The sequence below is a fragment of the Petaurus breviceps genome, unplaced genomic scaffold, assembly GCF_028583685.1.
Source record: "Petaurus breviceps papuanus isolate PSGF00001 unplaced genomic scaffold, PetGlider_PUasm1.0 137, whole genome shotgun sequence".
Classification (NCBI taxonomy): domain Eukaryota; kingdom Metazoa; phylum Chordata; class Mammalia; order Diprotodontia; family Petauridae; genus Petaurus; species Petaurus breviceps.
This window is the reverse complement of record NW_027185693.1, coordinates 1-21855: the sequence shown is the minus strand read 5'-3', so window position 1 is coordinate 21855 and position 21855 is coordinate 1. Positions and strand designations below refer to the sequence as shown.

Sequence of the window (21855 nt, the reverse complement as noted above, 5' to 3'; positions counted from 1 at the left end):
TACTGTCTTTCTCTTTTATGTTGGTCTCTCCGGGCCTTAGCACAGTGCCCGGCACATCGTAGAAGAATACAATAGCTGATGGTACGTAGCGTTTTAGCAGTCACTATATCTGTATAGTCATGCCCACATTGACAGCAACCACTTTCTCCTGAGAGGCAGCAAGACATACTGATGGGGCACCTGGGGTCTGGGTCAACTTGTGAAACCAGCCTGTGAAATTGTAACTGCAATTTGTATTGTCAAATTGTTATCGGTAAAATTCCTTTCCCAACCTCCGGCTCTGCCCCTTCCCCCCTTCCCCGTATCCACACTAGGCCTAGGCAACACCTTGGGACTCCTTTGTTCTTACTTAATCCCTCCTGTCTCCTCAAATCTTATCTAAACTACCTATTCACATGCTCCTCCTGGTCAGCTCTGACCTTTGTCTATTCACTGAGGCCCCTCCTGTCTGGTCAGCCCTGACAATGGCAGCCCTACCCTTTAAAAGTAAAAGCATGTGCCCCTCTCACTCGCAGGTCCCCTAAAGGACTCTTGCCCGCTGCAATGGCGTATTAATAAACTTCTACAACTCTCACTCCAATTAAGCCTGAGACCTTGAATTCTTTCCAGGCGATATTGCAGGTTTTCTGGTCTTGGATAAGATCAGAATATCTGCTGAACCTTTTGGGATCCCGTTTACCCCCCATCAATACTAGGTAGAACGCTGGGCTTATAACCACCAATACCAATGTCCATACACTTATAAGCTGTGTGACCACGGGCAGATCACATCATCTCTCTGAGGCCCGTTTTCCTTATTTCCTTATTTGCAAGATGAGGAGAATAACGTCTGCTCTGTGCACTTTACCAGGCTGTGAGACCCGAATGAGATAAAGCATGTAAAGTGTGGGGCGGCTAGGTGGCACAGTGAACAGAGCACCAGCCTGTAATGTAATGCCAAGGAAAGGCAACTTCCCAAGGTTCAGAATACCAGCATAAGGGCTCTCCATTTTATTCAGTGACAAACCAAGAACAGAGAAGATCAAAACATGACATCATTCCAAATACAGCATTTACTAAGTGTGATTAAATAATCTCCAAGGACTACCCCACCCCAGGACCTACCAATCATTCAATCAATTACAAAGTCCCTCTTTTAAATACTACTCCACCCCTAGGCTGTACCTTCATTTAGTCCACCACAAAGCCCCTCTTCTCAAATGGAGATTAGTTTCCAATCTAAGTAAAGTACATTCATTTGTTCAATCATAGAACACAAAAAGGTCAAAAGTTCCCCACCCCTGGATCACAATTGAATCTATCCCAGAGTTACATCAAGTTTAAGCACAGCACCTAATACCCAAATGGAGGTCTTTTCTTCATCTTGACACAGGCAAGTTCTCAGCAATCTTAGTTCCTGGGGAGACAAGGCTTAGCAAGGCCACAAGATACATTGCCAGTCCCTTCATTAATTCATCCTCTGTCTGCAGAACAGTCCTAGGACCCCTGAAAACATTAGCAAAACCCTCTCCCAGGATTTCTGTTAACATGCAACAAGAAAATCCTTCTTCAGGGCTTCTGAACCAACAGAAAGGTTCCCAGACCCCTGCAACAACAGCATTGTCCTTCACCAGTGGACAGTATTCACTCTCTGTCTGCAGGACAGTCTCAGAAGCTCTTAGCCAACAGCCAGGTTCCAGGACTTGTTCAACAGGACTGTCTTTCACCAGTGGACAAATCTGGCAAAACAACATCAAAACAGACAGACAAAGTACCAGCAAAACAGCCATGTCTCCTCAGTCCTTGGCAGCTCCGGGGGCAGGTCTCAAAAGTCCAGGGCAATTCAAAGTGGCCCTCAGCAATCCTCTCAGTCTCTCTCTGCCTCCACGAGGGTGCTGCTTCCAAAAAGTTCTTCTGCCTCTCTCTTGTCTCTCCAAATCTACGTCACCAACTCCTCCCAGTTCAGGACTCTCTTTTCACATCAACAAGTCCATCCCACAGGTGGGATTAACAAGCTCTGGGTTTTAACACAATCAATTTGAAAACCAAGCCGATACAGGAGGATCTTTATATTCCATTACTATCACACAGCCTTGGAGTCAGGAGGACCTGAGTTCAAATACAGACTCAGACAACACACACAAAAAAAATCTAGCTGTGTGACCTTGGGCAAGTCACTTAACCCCAATTGCCCTGCCTTCCCACCTCCAAAAAGTAAAAAACAAAAACAAAAAAACCTCAAGGTCCTAGAGAAACATCAATCATTACTACATCTGTCACATTTGTATCTTTTGAGCCTGGCACAGAGTCATACACTCTGCATTTTTTATCTCTTTCGTGGGTCACTGTAGCCCACATTCTGGTGACAAGCCTCTCCTCCTTTAATTAGACTGTCTTGAACAACACACAGTCTGTCTCTGGTCCCTTTCTGAAGCCAGAACTTCCCACTCCACAGCCAACAAGCACAGGAGAGCTTTTGATGAGGATTTCAGTGCTGGAGGCTTAGAGTGGAGGGCACACAGGACAAGCATCAAGCTGCTGATTTGACCCATGGAATGTATAAAGACACATTATTAATGAGTCTCATCCTATTAGATTTCTGTGTAGCTTATGGTGCCACAAACAGACAGCAAGACGGAGCATCCTGAATAAGCATCCAGAAGACCTGATCTAAGCTCAGCTGTCACTCTTTGTCCCTCAGTTTCCTCATCTATAAAATGGGGATAAGGATTATAAATCATACTTGCCCAATGCGTAAAGCCTCACAGGGCACTCTACTTTCAACTTTGTGGGGTGGGTAGAACAAGTATTTTTTTCCTAATTTACAGATAACAACAAAAACTGAGGCTCAGAGATATAGGTTAACATCCTGAATCATCTTTTTCTTCTCACAGGCAAACTCCTAGAAAAAGTTATTTAAACTAGTCACCTCTCACTGCATCCTACTCAAGGGTTTCTCAAGCCTTTGCACTCTGGCTTCTGACTTTACTACTTTGCTGAAGTTGTTCTCTCTGAGGGTGTCACTGATTTCTATTCAATCCAATGGACTTCTTTCATTTCCTGTCTTCCTTGACATCTTTGTGACATTTTACAAAGTCACATACTTCCTCTTTTTGTACACACTTTCTTCCCTTGACTTTTTTTTTTTTGCCGTTTAGCTGTTTCAGTCCTGTTTGATTCTTTGTGACCCCATTTGGGGTTTTCTTCCCAAAGACACTAGAGTGGTTTGCCATTTCCTTCTCCAACTCATTTTACAGCTGAGGAACTGATGCAAACAGGATTAAGTGACTTGTACAGGGTCCCACAGCTATTAAGTGTCTGAAGTCAGATTTGACCTCACAAAGATGAGTCTTTCTGACTCCTGGCCCAGTGCTCTATCCACTGTGCCACTTAGCTGACCCTCCTTGACTTCTAGGGCACGGCTGTTTCCTGGTTCTTCTCCTATTGTTTGACTGATCCTTCGCCTTTGATGTTCATCTTCTGCCTATCAAGGCTCTATCTAGAGGCTTCTCTTCTTCCTCTAATCTCTGGTTCTTTACTGTGAGGAATTGTTGGGGGAGGGGGGGAGCTTCCAGGCAATTGGGCCTACAGAACCATTGTTGGAGTGTTTTTTGTCCTTCAATTTTGAAGAGTGCCAATGACACCACATAATGGGCGATGCCTTGACTCACTCATGAACTGGGTTTAAGTGAGGCAGAGTTGCACCAAACCATTCATCTCACTCTTTCTTCATCAAAATCCAGTGGGGCAAGACAAAAGTCAGGATGACTGGTAAAAGTTCACGATAAGTAGATGACCTTGGTGCCTTCAAGGTCTGACCAAGCTCTAAGCACTTCACAGTGCCTGCTTCCGCCGCCTTCATGGCTATTGGAACAAGCTGTTCTCATCCTCCCATTCCACCAGAGGAAGTCTTCCCATGCTTGGGGGGCACATGCCCCAGCAATGGCTTTGAGGTCAGTGGGTTACCTTTAACCTGTTTTAGGCCAGTTGCTAAGACAGTTTACTGGAGTGTGGTGGCTACATACAGCTTCTTGGAGCCACAGGTGAGAATTGAGTGCCAGGTGGACACAAAAGGTGGAAATACAGCCCTCCCCCAAGGTGTTCGTCATCCTTGAATGCCCCAAACTCCTCACGCAGAACTTAGGATTCCTCCGATTCCACTTTTCCCTGGCATCCTCTCACCCCATTCTTTCTTTATCACCAGTAACTGGTAAAACTGTGATTATGACCTTCCTAATGAAAAACAGGCATGAGCAGGCAGAAACCCTAGCTAGAGGTGGCAACTGCAGAATGCTAAAGTTGCAGGGTATAAGTCTCTTGCCTTGCCTAATATTTCACCAAAAAAAAGAGACCATCTGACAAGAGCTCCCTCTTCTCTCCTACTCCTCATCGCACATCAACCAGATGTCTTGTGTTACTATCTTCTCCTTCACCCCATCCCATATGAAGAGGTGGCCCTTCTCCTTGCCAAGGCCAATCCTTCCACGTTCACAAGTGATCCCATTCCATCCCTCTTCTCCAGCAGATTACTCCTTCATCATTCCCCCTCCCATTTATCTTCCATCTCTTCCTGTCTACTGGCTGATTCCCTGCTTCCTACAGACGTTCTAATGTCTCCTCCATTCTCAAAAAGCCATCATTTGATCCATCTATCTCCACTAGCTATTGTCCTGAATTTCTCCTCTTTTTTTCCTTTGGCTAAGTGCCTTGAGCAGAATTCCTGCAATAGATACTTCTACTTCCTTTCCTCTTGCTTGCTTGTTTTAAAAATCAAACAGTCTGTCTTCTAATCTCATCTTTCAACCAAAACTTTCTTCTTCAAATTTACCAGTGATTTCTTGCTCGCCAAATCTTACGGCCTTTTCTCAACAATTATGTTTCTTAACTTCTCTGCAACCCTTGAAATTGTAAGTCACCATCTTCTTCTCCTTGATTCACTCCTCTCTTCAGGTTTTACACTAGTGTATCCTGGTTTTCTTCCTACCTAAATAACCGTTCTTTCTTAGTCTTCCCTTTGCTTGGTCTTTACCCAAGTCACAATTGCAAATGGAGTATGTCCCTCCAACTTCTGTCCCAAGTCCTTTCTTTTTCTCCCATTATATTCCTTCACTTGGTGATAAACTGTCATGGATTCCCGATTACCATCTCTATGCTGATGATTCTCACATCTACTTATCTAGCCCTAACTGCTCTGCTAATCTCATCTCTCATCTCCAACTGCCTTTTGGACATATCACATTAGGTGTCCCATATACATCTTAAGTTTAGCAAGTCCAAAACTGAATTCATGACCTTATCTTCTTCAGAACCTCCCTATTAGTCAAAGTTGCATCATCTTCCCAGTCCCCCAAGCCTGTTGCCAAGTCCTATCCATTTCACCTTTATAATATCTTTTATAGATTCCTTCTCTCCTCTGACACTTCCACCACTCTAGGGCAAGCCCTCATCACCCCATATCTAGACTATTGCAATAGCCTGGTGGTTGGTTTCTGTGCCTCGAAACTCTCTCTACTACAGCCCAACCTTGATTCCACCTACAAAGTGATCTTCCTAAAGCAGAGATCTGATCATATCATTCCCCTACTCAATAAACTCCAGTGGCTCCTGATTACTTCCAGGTGTAGGGTCCAAAATTATCCAATATACAACAAAAATCAATAAGGCATGAGATATTAACCATTCATTAAAGGAACTGAACCCCTTCACTGAATAGGACCTCAGATCTTTCTCACAATCTGAGATTTCTCCTTTCCCCAGGGCTTGATACCCAGACAGTTAGAAAAGGAAAAGAAAAATATCAAGTCTCATTGGTCGAGAGACTTTGCTTTTGACCCTCTAGGAGGACCAGAAATATGCATTAGCATGGGTGGTCACAGGATGGGAAAGGCAAGGGTCATCTCCACTGACTAAGTGGTCATAAGATGGGCCCCTCCTCATGCTGAGCAAGAGGGTGGTCCAGAGACACAAAAACAAATTGGGTAACTTTCCATATCACATCAAGGTATCCCACCCACGATGAGTTTGGTCATCAGCATTCTTGTGGTTAGGCAAGTGAACTTTATAACTAGCAAATAAATAGTGAACAGTGAATTTACAGGTTTTAAAGTTTGAGACTTACTATGAGAAAGAATCCATCTTGCTTAATTATCTCTACATGATATCTATAAAATATGATTTACTATACGCCACTCTTATATTAGTATTAGTTGACTAAACTAAATAAATGTTTATTAGTAGATAAGTATATCATTGATAATTGCTAACAACCATTACCCCAATGGAATCACACTGAACTGATTAATAGTGATTGGAATAACATAGGGGCCCAATAAATCATTTCTTTCATAGGATCAGATATAAATTCTTCATTTGGCATTCAAAACCTTTCATACCCTACTGCCACCCCCATCTTTCCAGTCTTCTTGCACATTACTTCCATATACCCTTCCACCCAGTGACTCTGGCCTCCTTGCTATTCTTCATATAAGACATTCCATCTCCCACCTCTGGGCCTTTTTCCTGGCTGTCTCCCAAGCCTGGAACACTCCCCCTCCCTCATCTCCTCCTCCCAGTTTCCTTCAAGTCCCAGCTAAAGTACCATCTTCTACAAGAAGCCTTTCCCCAGTCCCCCTTAATGCTAGCGTCTTCCCTTCGTTGATTCTGTTCAGTTTATCCTGTAAAGATTGTTTATACATAGTCGTTTCACATGTTGCCTCACTCAGTAGGCTGTGAGCTCCTTGAGAGCAGAGATTGTCTTTTGCCTTTTTTAGTACCCCCATGCTGAGGACAGTGCCTGGCACACAGTAAGTGTTTAATAAATGCCTATCAGTTGACTATGTGAGGAGAAATTTCTCAGCACAACTATTGAAACTCACCAGGACTCCCTAGTGTGCCACAGTATACCCTTTGAAAACCACTACTCTATGGGGCGACTAGGTAGGGCAATGAACAGAGCACTGGCCCTGGAGTCAGTAGGACCCAAGTTCAAATCCGGCCTCAGACACTTAACACTTAACTAGCTATGTGACCTTGGGCAAGTCACTTAACCCTAATTGCCCCTCCAAAAAGCAAAAAGCAAAGAAAAGAAAACCACTACTCTACACTCTCTACCAATGATCTCATGTTGTTGTTTTAACCTCTGGGAAATGAACCTTATGAGTTCTACATTGAGAAGCCCCAGAGGTATGTTCTCAGTTCTGATCCCACATCACCCTCAGCCTCCTGGATATCTGTAAGGGGTGCCCCCTTCTGAACCCCTGTGTCACCTATGTCAGCCCATTTCACAAATCAAGGCTTTCCAATAAATGAAGTGTTGGCCAGGAGCCCTGAGTGGCTGTTAAACCATTCACTACATCGACATAGCTGGCTTTAAAGTGTAGAGACCAGCTTAGGAGAGTTGTTCAGTCATGTGCTTTGTCTATGCATAGACTTAATGACAACTTATTTTTTTTTGCCAGCTAACTTCTCATGATCTTGATCTATAAGAGAACTTGTGGCCCAGGCTTTCTACACCTAAAAAGTATAGCCCCACAGATATTTTACATCTGGGCAATGAGAAAATGATTTCTTCTTGACCAGATAGTCAGGTCTAGGTATGGACTAGAGAGTTTTCCAGGCCCTAACGCAAGTCCTTGAAAGCAGCCCTGCCCCATCTCCATGCCTGTATATATCCATGTGTAGGATAAATGAACAAGATCAACCCCATATTTTTACTCCTCACCCTCTCGACAGATGACAATACTCAAAGCCTAAAGAAGATATGGGCCAGTGGTAACAGATAACACTTTGTTTTCCTACCAGTTAAAATGCTCCAAATGTCAAAGCCAGAGCAAGAAGGGTAAAAAATGATGGGAAGATGGTTTTCTAGTACATAAGGGAATCCCAGAAGCTTCCATCTTTGGGTTAAGGTTGGATTTTTTTTTTGGAGGAGGGGGCTCTTCATGGTTGCTGTTTATAACAGTAGGATCGGCAACAGGCATGAAACCCATTACCTGCAGGCCTAAAGGAACATACTCTCACCTGGAAGTATCTATGTACCTTCAGCTGCTATATTCTCTGTAACTTGCCATCAGTCCTAGGACCAAATGACTGGCCCCACAAAATATCCCTCCAATAAAGTTCATTTAACATATGTTTTGTGTGAAGGCTTTCTTTCATTTTCTTTGGTGTGGCTGTCGAGTTTTCACAAAATCCATTTTGAAAACATTTGCTTTGTTTATGATAGGAAAATGGATAGGAGACTCCAATCACCTTTCCTGCTTCCAATAACCCCCCCCCCAAAAAAAAACTCATCTAATACAATACCTCTTCTTTGAAGTCCTGCAATAACCTCAAATTCAACATGTCTAAAATTGAACCAATTCTCTTAAAGTATATATATATATATATATACATATATAAAGTCCCTTCTCCTAAATACTCTATTTTGGTTAAGGGTAACACCTTCCTTCCAGAAACCTAGTCAGAACCCAGATTCTATACTTCAAAGTCATTCTTGACTGAAATTTTATAGATGATGCAAGTTGCAAAAAGAGAGGGGGAGGAAGAGAAAAGGGAGGGAAGGATGGAGAGGGGGGAAGAGAGAGAGAAAGACAGAGACAAAGAGAGACAGACAGAGACAGAGAGAGAGAGAAAGAGAAAGAGACAGAGAGAGAGAGAGACAGAGAGAAAGAGAGGGAAACAGAGACAGAGACAGAGAGAGAGAGAGACAGAGAGAGACAGAGACAGAGACAGAAAGACAGAGACAGAGAGAGAGACAGAGAGAGAGAGACAGAGAGACAGAGACAGAGAGAGACAGAAAGACAGAGAAGCAGAGAGACAGAGAGAGACAGACAGACAGAGAGAGACAGAGAGAGAGACAGACAGAGAGAGACAGAGAGAGACAGAAAGACAGAGAAGCAGAGAGACAGAGAGAGAGAGAGAGAGAGGAAGGGAGAGGTGTCAAAGAAAAACCACACTGGCCCTACCCTTGACAAGCTTACATTCTCTAACTGTGATTGTTGTGGTCATCTCCTGCCTTACAGTCCTGAGCATGTGGCCTGCCTCTTTAAGCTTCAGCCTTTCTGCATCTCTGCTCTAGTTTGCTTTGCTTGCTACGTGAGTTTTACCCTGAGCCAGTGGGAAGAGGCAGACACGACAAATCAGAGCTCAGTGAAAGACTCCTTCCGGGGGGAATCTTGCCACAAAGCTCTACTCCCAGGGGAGGAATGAAAGGGGCCTTACTCCTCACTTGACCTTGTTCCAGATGACTTCAATGAGCCTTAATCAAGGAAGGATCGTCAGAAGAATTAGGTCACTTGTAATGTGACTGCAGGTCATGATGTAATATAGAATGATGTGAGCCTGTGAGCTTTAAGGAGTGAACAGGGGATCCATTCCAACTTTCATAGAGGCCCTTCCCTATCTAATGAACTGAGAGTTCAAGAAAATAAGTTCCCAACCATAAATGTAGGCTTATTTCAGCATCCCCACTGACTCTGGACCTATCATATGTTGATCACACAAACCCTAGAATTTCAAACTCATGTCCAAAATGTAACTCATCATCTTCCCCTTTAAATTCCTCCAAACCTCCCTATTACTTTAAGGGTATCACTATCCTAGAGCAGATCGGGTGCTGCAATGGATAGAATTCCAGGCCTGGAGTCAGGAGGACCTGTGTTCAAATTTGAACTCAGACACCTACTAGCTGTATGACCCTGAGCAACTCACTTAGCCCTGTTTGCCTCAGTTTCCTCATCTGTAAAATGAGCTGGAGAAGGACCACTCCAGTATCTCTACCAAGAAAATCCCAAATGGGGTCACAGAGGATCAGACATGGCTGAAAGGACGGAAGAACAACAAAACCATCTTCCCAGTCACTCAGGTTTGCAACCATGGCATCATATTTGAATCTTCCTCTCCTTCACTCTCCTCCATACTTAATCAGCTGCCAACTTTTGTCAATTCTACTGCTACAGCATCTCTCATCATTCCCTTTGTTCCTTTCACATTACGACCTAGTTCAGGCCCATTTTTGCTTCTTGCCTGGACCATCAAATAAGCTTCTAACTATTCTCCTTATTCCCAGTCTCTCCCCATACCAAGCTGTCCTCTACACAGCTGCTAAAATAATCTTCCCAAGGCACAAGTCTGACCGTGACATTCTCTGCTTAAAAACTCTTCATTTGCTCCCTGGTGCCTCTTGGACAAACTGCCAGCTCTTCAGCCTGGCATTTAAAGCCCTCCACAATCTGGCTCTGACCTGTCCTTCTGGACTAATTTCATATCACTCCCCTTCATGCATTCTATGTTTCAGCCAAACTGGCCTATTTGCTTTTATCCGAATTTGACATTCTGTGTCTTCCACCCTGCTGTTCCCCAAGTATAGAATGAATTCTCTCCTCAACCACTCCCCTCCCCAATCCTTATCTTCCTTCCAGCCTCAGCTCAGGGGCTTCGTACTCCATCAAGCCTTTCTTGGCCCTCCCACTTATTTATTAACATTTTCTCTGTCCTAAGTTAATTTGTCCTGTGTACCTTCAAGGGGGGTAAAGTCCCAGAGGTCAAGGACTGTATCATTTCTGGGGTTTTTATCCCATCACCTATTACAAAGCCTTGAACTTGGTTTTTTTGGTTGTTCTCATTGATATAAGCCCCCCCCCCTTCCCTGCTGATAAGGAAACCCCCACTTACCACTTGATGATTGGCCCAAGGTCATATCAAGTGTCAGAAGTAAGATCTGAATCTAGATTTTCCTGATTCTGAGGCAGGTTCTCTATCCACTATGATAACATGCTGCCTCTCCACCTTGTATATATTAGGTGCTTAATAAATGTGTGTTAAGTTGAGCAGCGAAAAAAGCTAGCAAGTATGAGAGTCAGTCCATGAACCCAGGCATCCTGAATTGAAGTCCAGAGATCATTCCACTATACCTTGCTGCCTCACAAGAAGGTTATGGTAGAAATAAAATCATGCTTGTGTAAGTCCCTAATAAATTAATCAGTCGATCCACAAACATTAATTATACACCTACTGTAAACCACTGTCCAGCTATAACAAATGATGATGACATCTTGCTGCTATTACCAATGATCTTATTTCACTGGATTCTCAGGTAGGATCTCTGGTTAATAGTTAGAGAAGCTGAGACCTGGAGAAGAGTACCCAAGGTCACACAATGAAACACTGACAAACCTGGGACCTGAATCTACATCTTCTGAAGATCAGTTCCAGGCTAATCATGGTGCAGTAGAATCAAAGGGCCTGGATTCAAATTCTGCCTCTGACGCTTACTATCTGTGTGATCTTGGGCAAGTCATTTAACCACCCTAATAGCAAAAAGAGGGTTGGCCTAGATGGCTTCTGAGGTCCCTTTCAGTTCTACAGCTCATGATTCCATGAGCTAGTGCATTCCTTTGTGTCCAGAAAGCAACCTCTCCCTCATGGATTTCTTTGGGCACTTTGTGAGAGGCCTCTGCTTTGCACTTACCTTGTGGTCCCTCATGTCCTAGCTATTTCTGTGCTTGTCTCCCCCTCTCCCAATCAGCTCATAGGCTTATATTATAAACTTCTTGAAAACTGGTCCTATGTCCTAACAATCTGTTTTATCCCTGGTGCCTAGCACCAGCCTCCCACAAAATAGATGCTTAAATTTTTTTTTTCAATTAAATGGAATACTTCAAGAAGGTGGGTTTCTCTTCTAAAGAAAATCTCCCAAGAAGAGGATTTTACTTGTTCTTAATCCAGTATATACTCACAGGCTTTGTGTATGCCATTATTTTAAAAGAATCATTTTTTTTTTTTGAGACTGGGTCTCCCTACGGAAGTATAGTGGCCATTCATAGAACCCCTGGTGATTGACACTTCTGACCTGGACCAGTTTATGCTTCCTTAGGCAGTCTGGTTCCCTCCTCCGGCACTTTCAGAGGTTTGCTATACCAGTGTTGGACAGTGCAGACACCCAGATTGGCGTTAGCCCTACCATGTCTCAGAACTCCCAAACTTAGGTGATGCACCAGCCTCAGTCTCCCCAGTAGCAGGGACTCCAGGCATGTGCCAGCACATCCAGTCTTAAAGAAATCATCTTTAACCACTCGAGCCCCTAATAATGTCTCTTGGGGCTACAAGGGCGGAAAGCATTTTCCTGTCATCACTGGCAAAAGAGGTCTAGCACCCAGCAGCTGGTGGGCAGACCACAACTAAGTCCCTGTTTCCAAGAACAGAGCAAGGACAGCTTGCAGCTTCTGTTCCTTTGGAAACAGGAGGCTCCCTGTTCCTAGAGCCAAGAGCCAGGAATATTCACACACAAACCCATTCTCAGTGAGCAAAAGGAGATCTGCTAGCAAGTCGCCACTCTTGTCCCATCTGGAGAAAGGCCAAGAGCTCCCGCTCCCCTTTGCCGACTAAAATTGTTACATGTTTCATCACAAATCTCTCCGCAAAACCAGTTCTGGTAACAATATGCACTGGGAAGGTGGGGAGAGGAAGAGAATTTTTTTTCCCCCAGAATTCAGAGATAACTGATTTTCAAGCAGGATTTGAATTTGAATTACTTTTCTATCTTTTCTTTTTAAAATCTGCCAGCTGTGGGACCGAGCTGCATACTCACAGTTATACAGATAATTGAGGAAAGAAAATGTGCTTCTGTCTGCATTCTTTATATGACTGAGCCAAGGGTTTTTTGGTTGTGATTTTTCTTTTTCTTTGTAATTTTTGACTCATGTCTACGCAACCAGGTTGGGCATATAACACTTTTTATACCAACCAAGTGATCCCCAGGATAGGCATTTAGTCATTATTGCAGTTTGTCTTCAATGCTCCCTCCAACAGACATCCATTCTATGTGTCCCATTGCCCTGGGCCTGTCCTTTTCAAGCTGATTCCCCAGGGTTACTCTCCACCCCCCCCCCCCCGTCCACTCCATTCCCCTCCTTCCACACCCTAAGTCCTCTCTGGGCCCAAGGTGACAGCTCACAGATCTGTATGTAGATTGCATTGAAGGGAGAGGCCTGGGGCTTCCCAGGTCTCATGTACTGGTTTTAACAGGGGCCTTCTGGAGGTAATTAATAATAATGGGCCTCTTTTATATAGGACTTTGTTGGTGTTGATCTGGTGTTTTAGTCTTGTCCAACTCTTCATGACTCCATGGGAGTTTTCTTGGTAAAGATTTGTCATATACGGTTTTACAGTTTACAACAGCTCCATAATGTATCTTATATTGTATAAAAGGAAGTATTACTGATGGGGTACCTGGGGTCTAGGTCAAACCAACTTGTAAAACCAGTCTGTGAAGTTGTAATTTGTCCTTTCCCATCCTTGAGCTCTGCCCCTTCTCCCCATCCCACACTCCACCTAGGCAACACCCAGTGACCTCTTTGTTCTTACTTAATCTCTTCATTTCTTCTGGGCCTGGCCCACACCCTCTTTTATCCTTGCCTTTTGTCTCCTTGACCGGGCCCAAATCTTATCTAAACTATCAATTCACAAGCTCCTCCTGGTCAGCTCTGACCTTTGTCTATGCACTGAGGCCCCTCCTGTCTGGTCAGCCCTGACAATGGCAGCCCTACCCTTTAAAGGTAAAAGCATGTACCCCTCTCACTCACAGGTCCCCTAAAGGACTCTTGCCAGCTTCTCATGGAAGCCTAACAATAAACTTCTACAACTCTCACTGCAATTAAGCCTGAGACCTTGAATTCTTTCCAGACGATATTGCAGGTTTTCTGGTCCTTTCTGGTGATAAGATCAGAATTCCTGCTGAACCTATTGGGATCCCATCCCCCATCATTACTATGCCCATTTTACAGATGAGGATATTGAAACTCAATTCATTTCAATTCAGCAGGTATTTATTAAGTTTTATTAATTAAGATTTATTCGTTTATCATCATCACCTTTATGTGCCAGGCACTGTGCTAGCCATCAAGGCTACAAAGATCAATATGAAACAGTTCTTGAAATCAACAAACTTTCATTTTAGGGTAAATGATTTATCTAAGATCACACAGTCAATAAATGTCTGATCTAAGACTTGAACGCAGCCCTCCTTCTCCAAGTCGATCTCTCTTATTGTTTCAGTTACTGGCGACTGTCATGGCAGGAATTTCATATTGTTCTTCAAGGGCCTCTCCCATAATACTATGGAGGTGAAATCTGACTGCTTCCCTCTAGGCAACCAAAATCTAGCCAGAGAGGGAGTTGTCAAGCCCTTCCTCCCCAAACCCATTCAAAGGGGAGAAGGGAACCTTGATTAATGAATCCACGGACCCCTCCTAGTTCTGAATTCTCTACTAAATGGGACTGCCTCTGGGCTTCAATCCACTGACATTTGAGAGTCCGAGAAAGAGAAGAAAATAAGGCACAAAATTACAGTCCCTGCCCCCAAGGAATTTAAATTCTAACAGCAGGGTGGGGAAAGGGGGAAGGACAGAACAGTATTACCTGTAGACAGGAAAATAAACATGAACTAGATATCCAGAATTTGCATAGCACACTGGGATCCACAGATGGCTTTCCCACAACTCTGTGAGATAGTACAAGCATTATTATTTCCATTTTAAAGATTAAGGAAATTGGGTTCAGAGATGTATTAAGTGACTGGCCCAAAGTCACGCAGTTAGTAGAACCAGGATTTGAAGCTACCTCCCCTGAATCCAGTACAGCTAGGTGGCTCAGTGGATAGAGTGCCAGAAGTCAGAAAGATTCATCTTCATAAATTCAAATCTGGCCTCAGACACATAGCTGTGTATCCTTGGGCAAGTCACTTAACCCTGTTTGCCTCCGTTTTGTCATCTGTAAAATGAGCTGGAGAAGGAAATGGCAAACCGCTCCAGTATCTGTGCCAAGAAAACCCCAAATGGGACCATGAAGAGGCAGACATGACTGAAAAACTACCCAACAGCAACTCCTGAATCTCAATCCAGTACTCATTCTACCACACCATGATGGCAACTGAACACAGATGATTATGACACAAGGCAGAATGTGTTAGAAGTCAAGGAGCTATCTAGATCCGGAAAGGCTTCATGAAAGAAGTGGCATAGCAATGGGGCCTTGAAGGAAGAAAGGATTCCAACAGATGGGGAGGAAGAGGACATGTACTCCAGGTATGGGGCGGGAGGGGGAGTCTTCCCCAATACATGGGGGCTGAAGAGGAAGGAAGCATTTATTAAGCACCTACGATGCACCAGGCCCTATGCTAAGAGCTTTTCAAATATGACCTCACTGGATCCTCACAATTGAGAAAATGGAGGCAGACAGAAGTTAAGTGACTTGCCCAAGGTCACATAGCTAGTCTGAGGCTGGATTTGAAACTTGAATATTCCTGACTCCAGGCCCGGTCCTCTATCCACTACAAGCTAGAAAGATGAGGTCAAATAACAGCTATTTGTTCATTTTGGCTAAACCATGAAGGAAGCAAACCATACAGGAAGGAAAAGAGTATGAAAAAAGACTAGGAAAAAGAGTCAGCTGGATCCAGATCGTGAAAGGCCTTCAATGTCAAGTGAAACTGTCGTAGAAAAGCAAATTTCACCTCAATGTTTAGGGAAACTTCCTAATAATGAAAGCTACCCCAAAGTGAAATGGAAGGAGCGAAGTGACCATGGCCAGATGTCTTCAAGAGGAAGCACAGAATATCCATGAGCATTGTGATGGCAGGGACCCCATCTTATTTAATCTTTTTTAAATCTCCTCCATCCCCACAGAGTAAAATAAAATATATAGGATTGTAGAGGAAATTAGTTTTAGCAAAATATATCAATTTTTTCATCAAGTTCTCAGATCCCAGGCTAAGAATCCCTGGTCATCCCTATGCAATGATGTGAGAGGAAAGTCTCCAAGAGCCCCAAACCCCAAGGAAGAGAAAAGGATGCTTTTTACCGGAACACGAAGTCTGCACTATCAATCTCTCTCCCACACCGGCTGTTCTTCAGGATGCCTCCATTCCCCACGACTGCACACTTCTTAAACTGAGAGCGATTGTACGGCATGTCCTACAGAGAGACAGGGAGCAGCCAGTGAGAATGCCAGTGACAGTCTATCACATATACATCTATTTGTCTGCATCTTTGATCCTCACACAACAGGCCTTGGATAGATAAGTGGGAGAGACATTATTATCCCATTCTACAGATGAAGAACCTGGGGCAAAAAGCTAAGTCACTTGTCTAAGGTCATACCAAGCCAGTGACAGAGTTCAAACTAAAACCTGGTAGGTCTTCTTGCTGTTCCCCCAGGGTTCTCCCCAGTACCGACACTGTTTGCTCACTGCCTAATAGTGAGAATAGAATCTGGATTCCGATGTCTTTAGGACAGATGCAGAACAACCGCCATTCAGCTATGCTTAGGGAACACCAAGGCCAGCGCAGATTTTTAAAAGAACCAATCCTATGCCCCCCATACACAATGCTATACAATAGCAAAAATGGGCAGGTTTTTGTCTCCTGAGATGTCTATATCTTTGTTTCTCTTAATGATTTTGCATCCATATTTTAGATTGCGTCAGTTAGTGCTTAAAATTTTGTAGGATAAATGTCAGCAAATGACATGGGACCACATCAACAGTGTCACGGGAGGCAATTGTGAGGGAAACTTATGTTACTGGCAGTAGAGGAATCACTGGGCAAAATGTGGCCTGATCCCCATCCTCATTCCTCCCTCTCCCCACCCCACATCAGACCCTTTTTTGCTCAACAAGTAGCCTAGTGCCTTGGGAAGAGCTAGATATTGCATGAGAGGACATGGGTTCAAATATGTATGACTATGGACAAGTCAGATAGCCTCTCTAGGTCTCAGTTTCTTCATCTGTAAAATGGAAGGTGGAGGTGTAGAAAAGACAACCTCTAAGGTCACTCCCAGCTAATCATTCCATGACCCTCCCTCAGCTCCCTGAGGGTAGGTGGAGGACATGATCCTGATTACACACCAAAGTCAGAAGATGTAATTTAAGTGGACAAAAAAGATCAATGCCTTTTGCCACTCTTGCTGAGAGGGCAAGGGCTGAGTGAGCACATCCCAGATGGAGCTGGAGAGAAGCAGTGTTAGGGAATGCGCACAGAGCCTGAGATCCCTTCCCAAGAAGCACTAGAGAAGAGCAGGTATCTGAAAACGAGTTCCCCAGGACTTAGCGATATAAAGCTATGTTAATACAACTGCAGCATCTACCACTAAGGAGTGATTATGCAACTTTAATCTGCCCCAGTCCGGACACAACTGGAGCACTGGATTCAATTCCTCCAGTAACTTTTCTGAGATATAATATAACCAGAATAGGAAAGGATCTGGAAGCCATGTTATAGGAGCATGCATTGAAGGAATTGGGGATGTCTAAACTGGAGAAGAGAAATCTTAGGGAAGATATGATTACATGTTATTCTTTTATTAGACTATAAGTTCCATGATGACAGGGACCTAAACTGTGTATCTTCCCTCAAGGCCTACCATAGTTCTCTGTGCTTAGAAGATATTTGGTATATGTTGGGGGTTTTTTAAGTGAACTGAATAACAGCTGTCCTTAAATGCTTGAAGAGATACCATCAACTTATCTTGTGGGGTAGCCAAATAAGAAGAATAAGACCAATGGGACCCCTTACTAACAGTGTGAGCAATGTAACAGTGATAACTATCAGTTATCCTCTCTGGGTCCTCATTTTATCATAAGAAAGATGAGGAAGTTAGACTATGGCCCCTAAATTTCTATTTATTTCTAAATCTATGATTCGTGATCCTAAGGGAGAAACAGAAGTAGTTTTATCACTGGAATATACTGCAGACCCTCGGAATAGAAAGAAGACATAGATGAGAAGTTTGGGAAAGGGATCACAAGTCTTACCCAGAGACTGAATGATTACCCAGACATCTTAAGAGCTCTCTCTGTCTCTATCTGTGTCTGCATCTGTTTTTCTCTCTTGACATACCTCAGTGATCATTTCAAGTTTCAAGGGGGAAAATAGGAAATTCTATTCTGAATCTGATTCTCACTGATAGGGAAGAACTGATTGCTGCAATAGAAGAGATGGGAATCTTAGGAAAAAATAACGATAGCAGAGAAGAAATCTGCACTTAGTTTGACACATATTCTAGACTTGGGGAAAGCAGATTTCAAAGTGTTCAAAAGAAAGACAGGTAGGATCTAAGGATTAAAATGCTCAGGATATGGTTAAACAAGTTGTGGTATATGATAGTAATAGAATACTACTGTTCTATAAGAAATGACCAGCAGGAGGATTTCAGAAAAACCTGGAAAGACTTACATGAACTGATGCAAAGCAAAGTGAGCAGAACCAGGAGAACACCGTACACAGTAACAGCAATATTGTACAATGATCAATAGTAAATGACTTAGCTATTCTCTGCAATACAATGAGCCAAGACAATTCCAAAGGCTATCCACCTCCACAGAAAAAAACTGATAGAGGCTGAATAAAAATCAAAGCATACTATTTTACACTTCATTTTTTCATGGTTTTTGTCTGTGTTTTCTTTCACAACATGACTAATGTGAAATATGTTTTGCATGGTTGCAAATGCGTGATGTATAACCTACATCAAATTGCTTTCTGTCTTAGGGAGAGGAGAGGAAAAGGAGGGAGAGGTTTTGGAAGTCAAAAATTTTTAAAGAAAATGTTAAAAATGTTTTTACATGTAATTGGGGGAAAATACATTATTATTCAAAAATGAGAAAATGCTCAGGGGTATATAGATTAAGAGAAAAGGGAGATGCTCAGCAGTGAAATTATGAAGGCACAGAGAAAAACATTTCCAATGAGATTGCATACAGTTCAACTTTAGGAAGAGCTTTCTAACAAGAATTGTCCCATAATAGGATTAGCTGTCTCATAACATACTGACCTTTCTGTCATGGAGTGGCCAACATGGGAACTGATGATAGCTAAAGAAGACCCATGATACTAGATAGGTGGGACAAAATCAAAATTCAGAAGGTCAACATTGAAAACGAACTCAAAGGCCATCTAGCCCAACTTGACCAAGAATCTTTTCTTCAACATAGTCATCCAGCTTTCACTTAAATGACTGCTAGCAAGGGAGAAGTGACTGCCTCCAAGGACAATTCATCCCACTTCTGCACAGCTCTAATGGTTAGAAAGTGTTTTCTTTACATCAGGTTTAAACCAACCTTTCTGAAACTTCTATCCATCATGCTCAGTTCTACATTCTAGGGCCAAGTAGAATATGTCTTCTTCCATTTGACAGACCTTGCAGATGGTGATCATGGCCTCCCTAAATCTTCTCTTATCCCACTTAAATTCCTTCCATGAATCTTCCTATGGCATGAATCTTGAGGTTCCTCACCCTCCGGGTCATCTTTCTCTGAATTCCTGTCATTATCCTTCCTAAAATGCATCATACAGAATTGAATCAAATACTTCACATGTGACTTGTCTGCACAGTGAGGCTGCACAATCTATCCTGTGTTCTGACACTCTACTTCTAAGGCAAACTAAAGTCAAGCTAGCACCTAGCTATGACATGTGTTTGGAAAAGGAGGAGAGTCAAAAGCACAATTCTGATAATTCAATGGGCTGCTCAAGGAGAGACCTGGAACACTGTATGAGAACATCCTTAAATTGCTGATATAGGAAAGGACCATGGAACAGGAATCAAAAGACCTGGGTTCTAGTCCAAGATTTTCTGTGAAAAGTTTATGTGACCTTAGACATGTCATCTCCCTTTTGAAGCCTCAATCTCTTAATCTACCAAGTGATGGATGTGAGCTAAATCAGTCAGTTAATGAACATTTAAGTGCCTACTATGTGTTAGGCACTGTGCTAAAATGATCTCTAAGGGTCCTTTCAGCTTTGACCTTTAATGATTCTAGATTCTGATAGCTTTTCTCCCACATCCTTGGTCTGGACAAACTGGGAGAGCAAGTCCCTGAGAACAAACACAGCCAGGGATGCAGGGCTTGTATCAGGATACCAGCACTCTTAGCAGCAAGGAGCCAGGCTTATGTCTTAGTAGAAAATTACATTGGTTTGAAATAATAATGAGTGCGATCAGACCCCCAGGCTGAGGTGCAGCCTGTTTCTAGGTGATTATTCATATTCATTGCATATTTTTCTTGATGGGGTGGGTGTGGAGATTGCAAATGGAACAGACTACATAGGGTCAGAGTCCCCACCAGGACATTTGCCTGGTGGCCTATTGAGGGTGAGAGAAAGAGGAGAGTAGCACTTCGTAAACATTTCAGGGAGAGGTAAGAACAAGGTCATCTGTGGAGAAGCTACTGCATGGCTCTGTTACTATTGTTTTCTTTTATTTTTTAATCCCTGTTACATTATCTTTAAATGTGGGGCCATCCCCTACCCCCAGTCCCCAAGATAAATGATCAATTATCCACACCTGTAGGAAACTCTTCTGCTCAAATGATAAGGCTCTAACCCAGGTCACAACTGTTCACCTGAGGGATGCCAGAAGATTTATAGCTTTGTTCCTAGGAGGATGTAAGATATCCTCATGTTGTCTTGCTTCTGTAAACTGATTGAAATGTTACTTCCTCTGAATTTGCTCATCCCTTTCATCCTGCCTCACACCCTCCTTTTCTCTTTCCCCCACCCTATTGCTTCCCCCCACCCCAAATCTTCAGTATATTCTACAGGATGTGTAAGAAAAGACTTGGAATACATTAAACTTTTCCCTGAAAAAGCAGCTGAGAGAACAGAGCTCCAATCCATATAACAGTGCATTCATTCCATCCCCTAGGGACTTGATCACTGCTCTCCAAGGTCCTACATTGTCCTTCAATAGAATGTACCCAACGATTCTTCAACCCCTAGGTGGCACCATAGTGCACAGAGTGCCAGACCTGGAGTCATGGAGACCTTTTCCTGAGTTCAAATCCAGCCTCAGACATTTATCAGCTGTGTGACCTTGGACTTAACCCTGATAGTTTCGTTTTCTCATCTGTAAAATGAGCTGGAGAAGGAAATGGCAGGGGCGGCCAGGTGGCTCAGCGAGTAAGAGCACCGGCTCCAGTGTCGGGATGACCTGGATCAAATCCGGGGTCAGATACTCAGCACCACACCCAGAAATAACTGGCCATGTAACCTTGAGCAAGTTACTTAACCCCTATTGCTTTAAAAAAAAAAAAAAAGAAGGAAATGGCAAACCACTCTGGTATCTTTGCCCAGAAAACCTCAAATGGGGTCACAAAGAGTAAGACACAAGTGAAACAAATGAACAAAACAATTCCATCCTTGGTTCTAATACCTAAGAATGTGACTATAGAACTCAGTGCCCTGACCTTTTTGGAAGATGAGGCTGATGTTATGGGATATATCTTATAAAATAACACTCTCACTTTATTATATAGAGAGAATTTATTAGGAAGAGGAAGAAAAAGAAAAGGAGGGTAAGAAGAAGAAAGAGGGTGAGGAAAAGGAGGAAAAGAAAGTATAAATGCCACCAGAAGCTATCTCATAGTTATAATGTAAAGAACAAACTTTGACTTTCACTCAGTTACTCACTTTTATTCTAAACATAATTCTTACAAACTGGGCTACCTGGTTTCCCAGCCCATAGCAAATTAGGATCAAGAAATTGGGGGAAGGGTGGTGCTAGAAGCAGACCAGATGACAGCGATAGAGGTGACAGCTGACAGCAGGGGCAGAGACAGGAAAACCAAAAACAGCAGATCTGTGCTTCTCTTTACAGCAGGCTACCATAATTGATGCTTGGGATGATGACTCTGAATCATCAAGAAAAGGTTAAATTAGGTTTGGCATTCTCTGCTGAGGAAGCCAGGACAGCAAATAACATATTCGAGAAAGATTTCACTCTAGAACAGTTACAAGAAACAAAATCTGGGCACTTCAAAGGGATAAGCTTCAACGTAACTAGAAAATAATGTGCTTTGAACACCTTAAAGTGATATATACA

At 43.1% G+C, this 21855-nt stretch overlaps 1 protein-coding gene across 1 annotated transcript in view; it reads right to left on the bottom strand.

Moving 5' to 3' along the window:
• Positions 1-15950, bottom strand: part of LOC138174728 (alpha-2,8-sialyltransferase 8E) — a gene marked incomplete at its 5' end in the record, with an annotated part of 26766 nt that extends 10816 nt beyond the window's left edge. Inside the window, one exon of the mRNA XM_069105038.1 lies at positions 15838-15950. Within this exon, the coding sequence (XP_068961139.1) occupies positions 15838-15950 (113 nt within the window). The remainder of the gene's footprint in view (positions 1-15837) is intronic.
• Positions 15951-21855: the final 5905 nt, after the last annotated feature.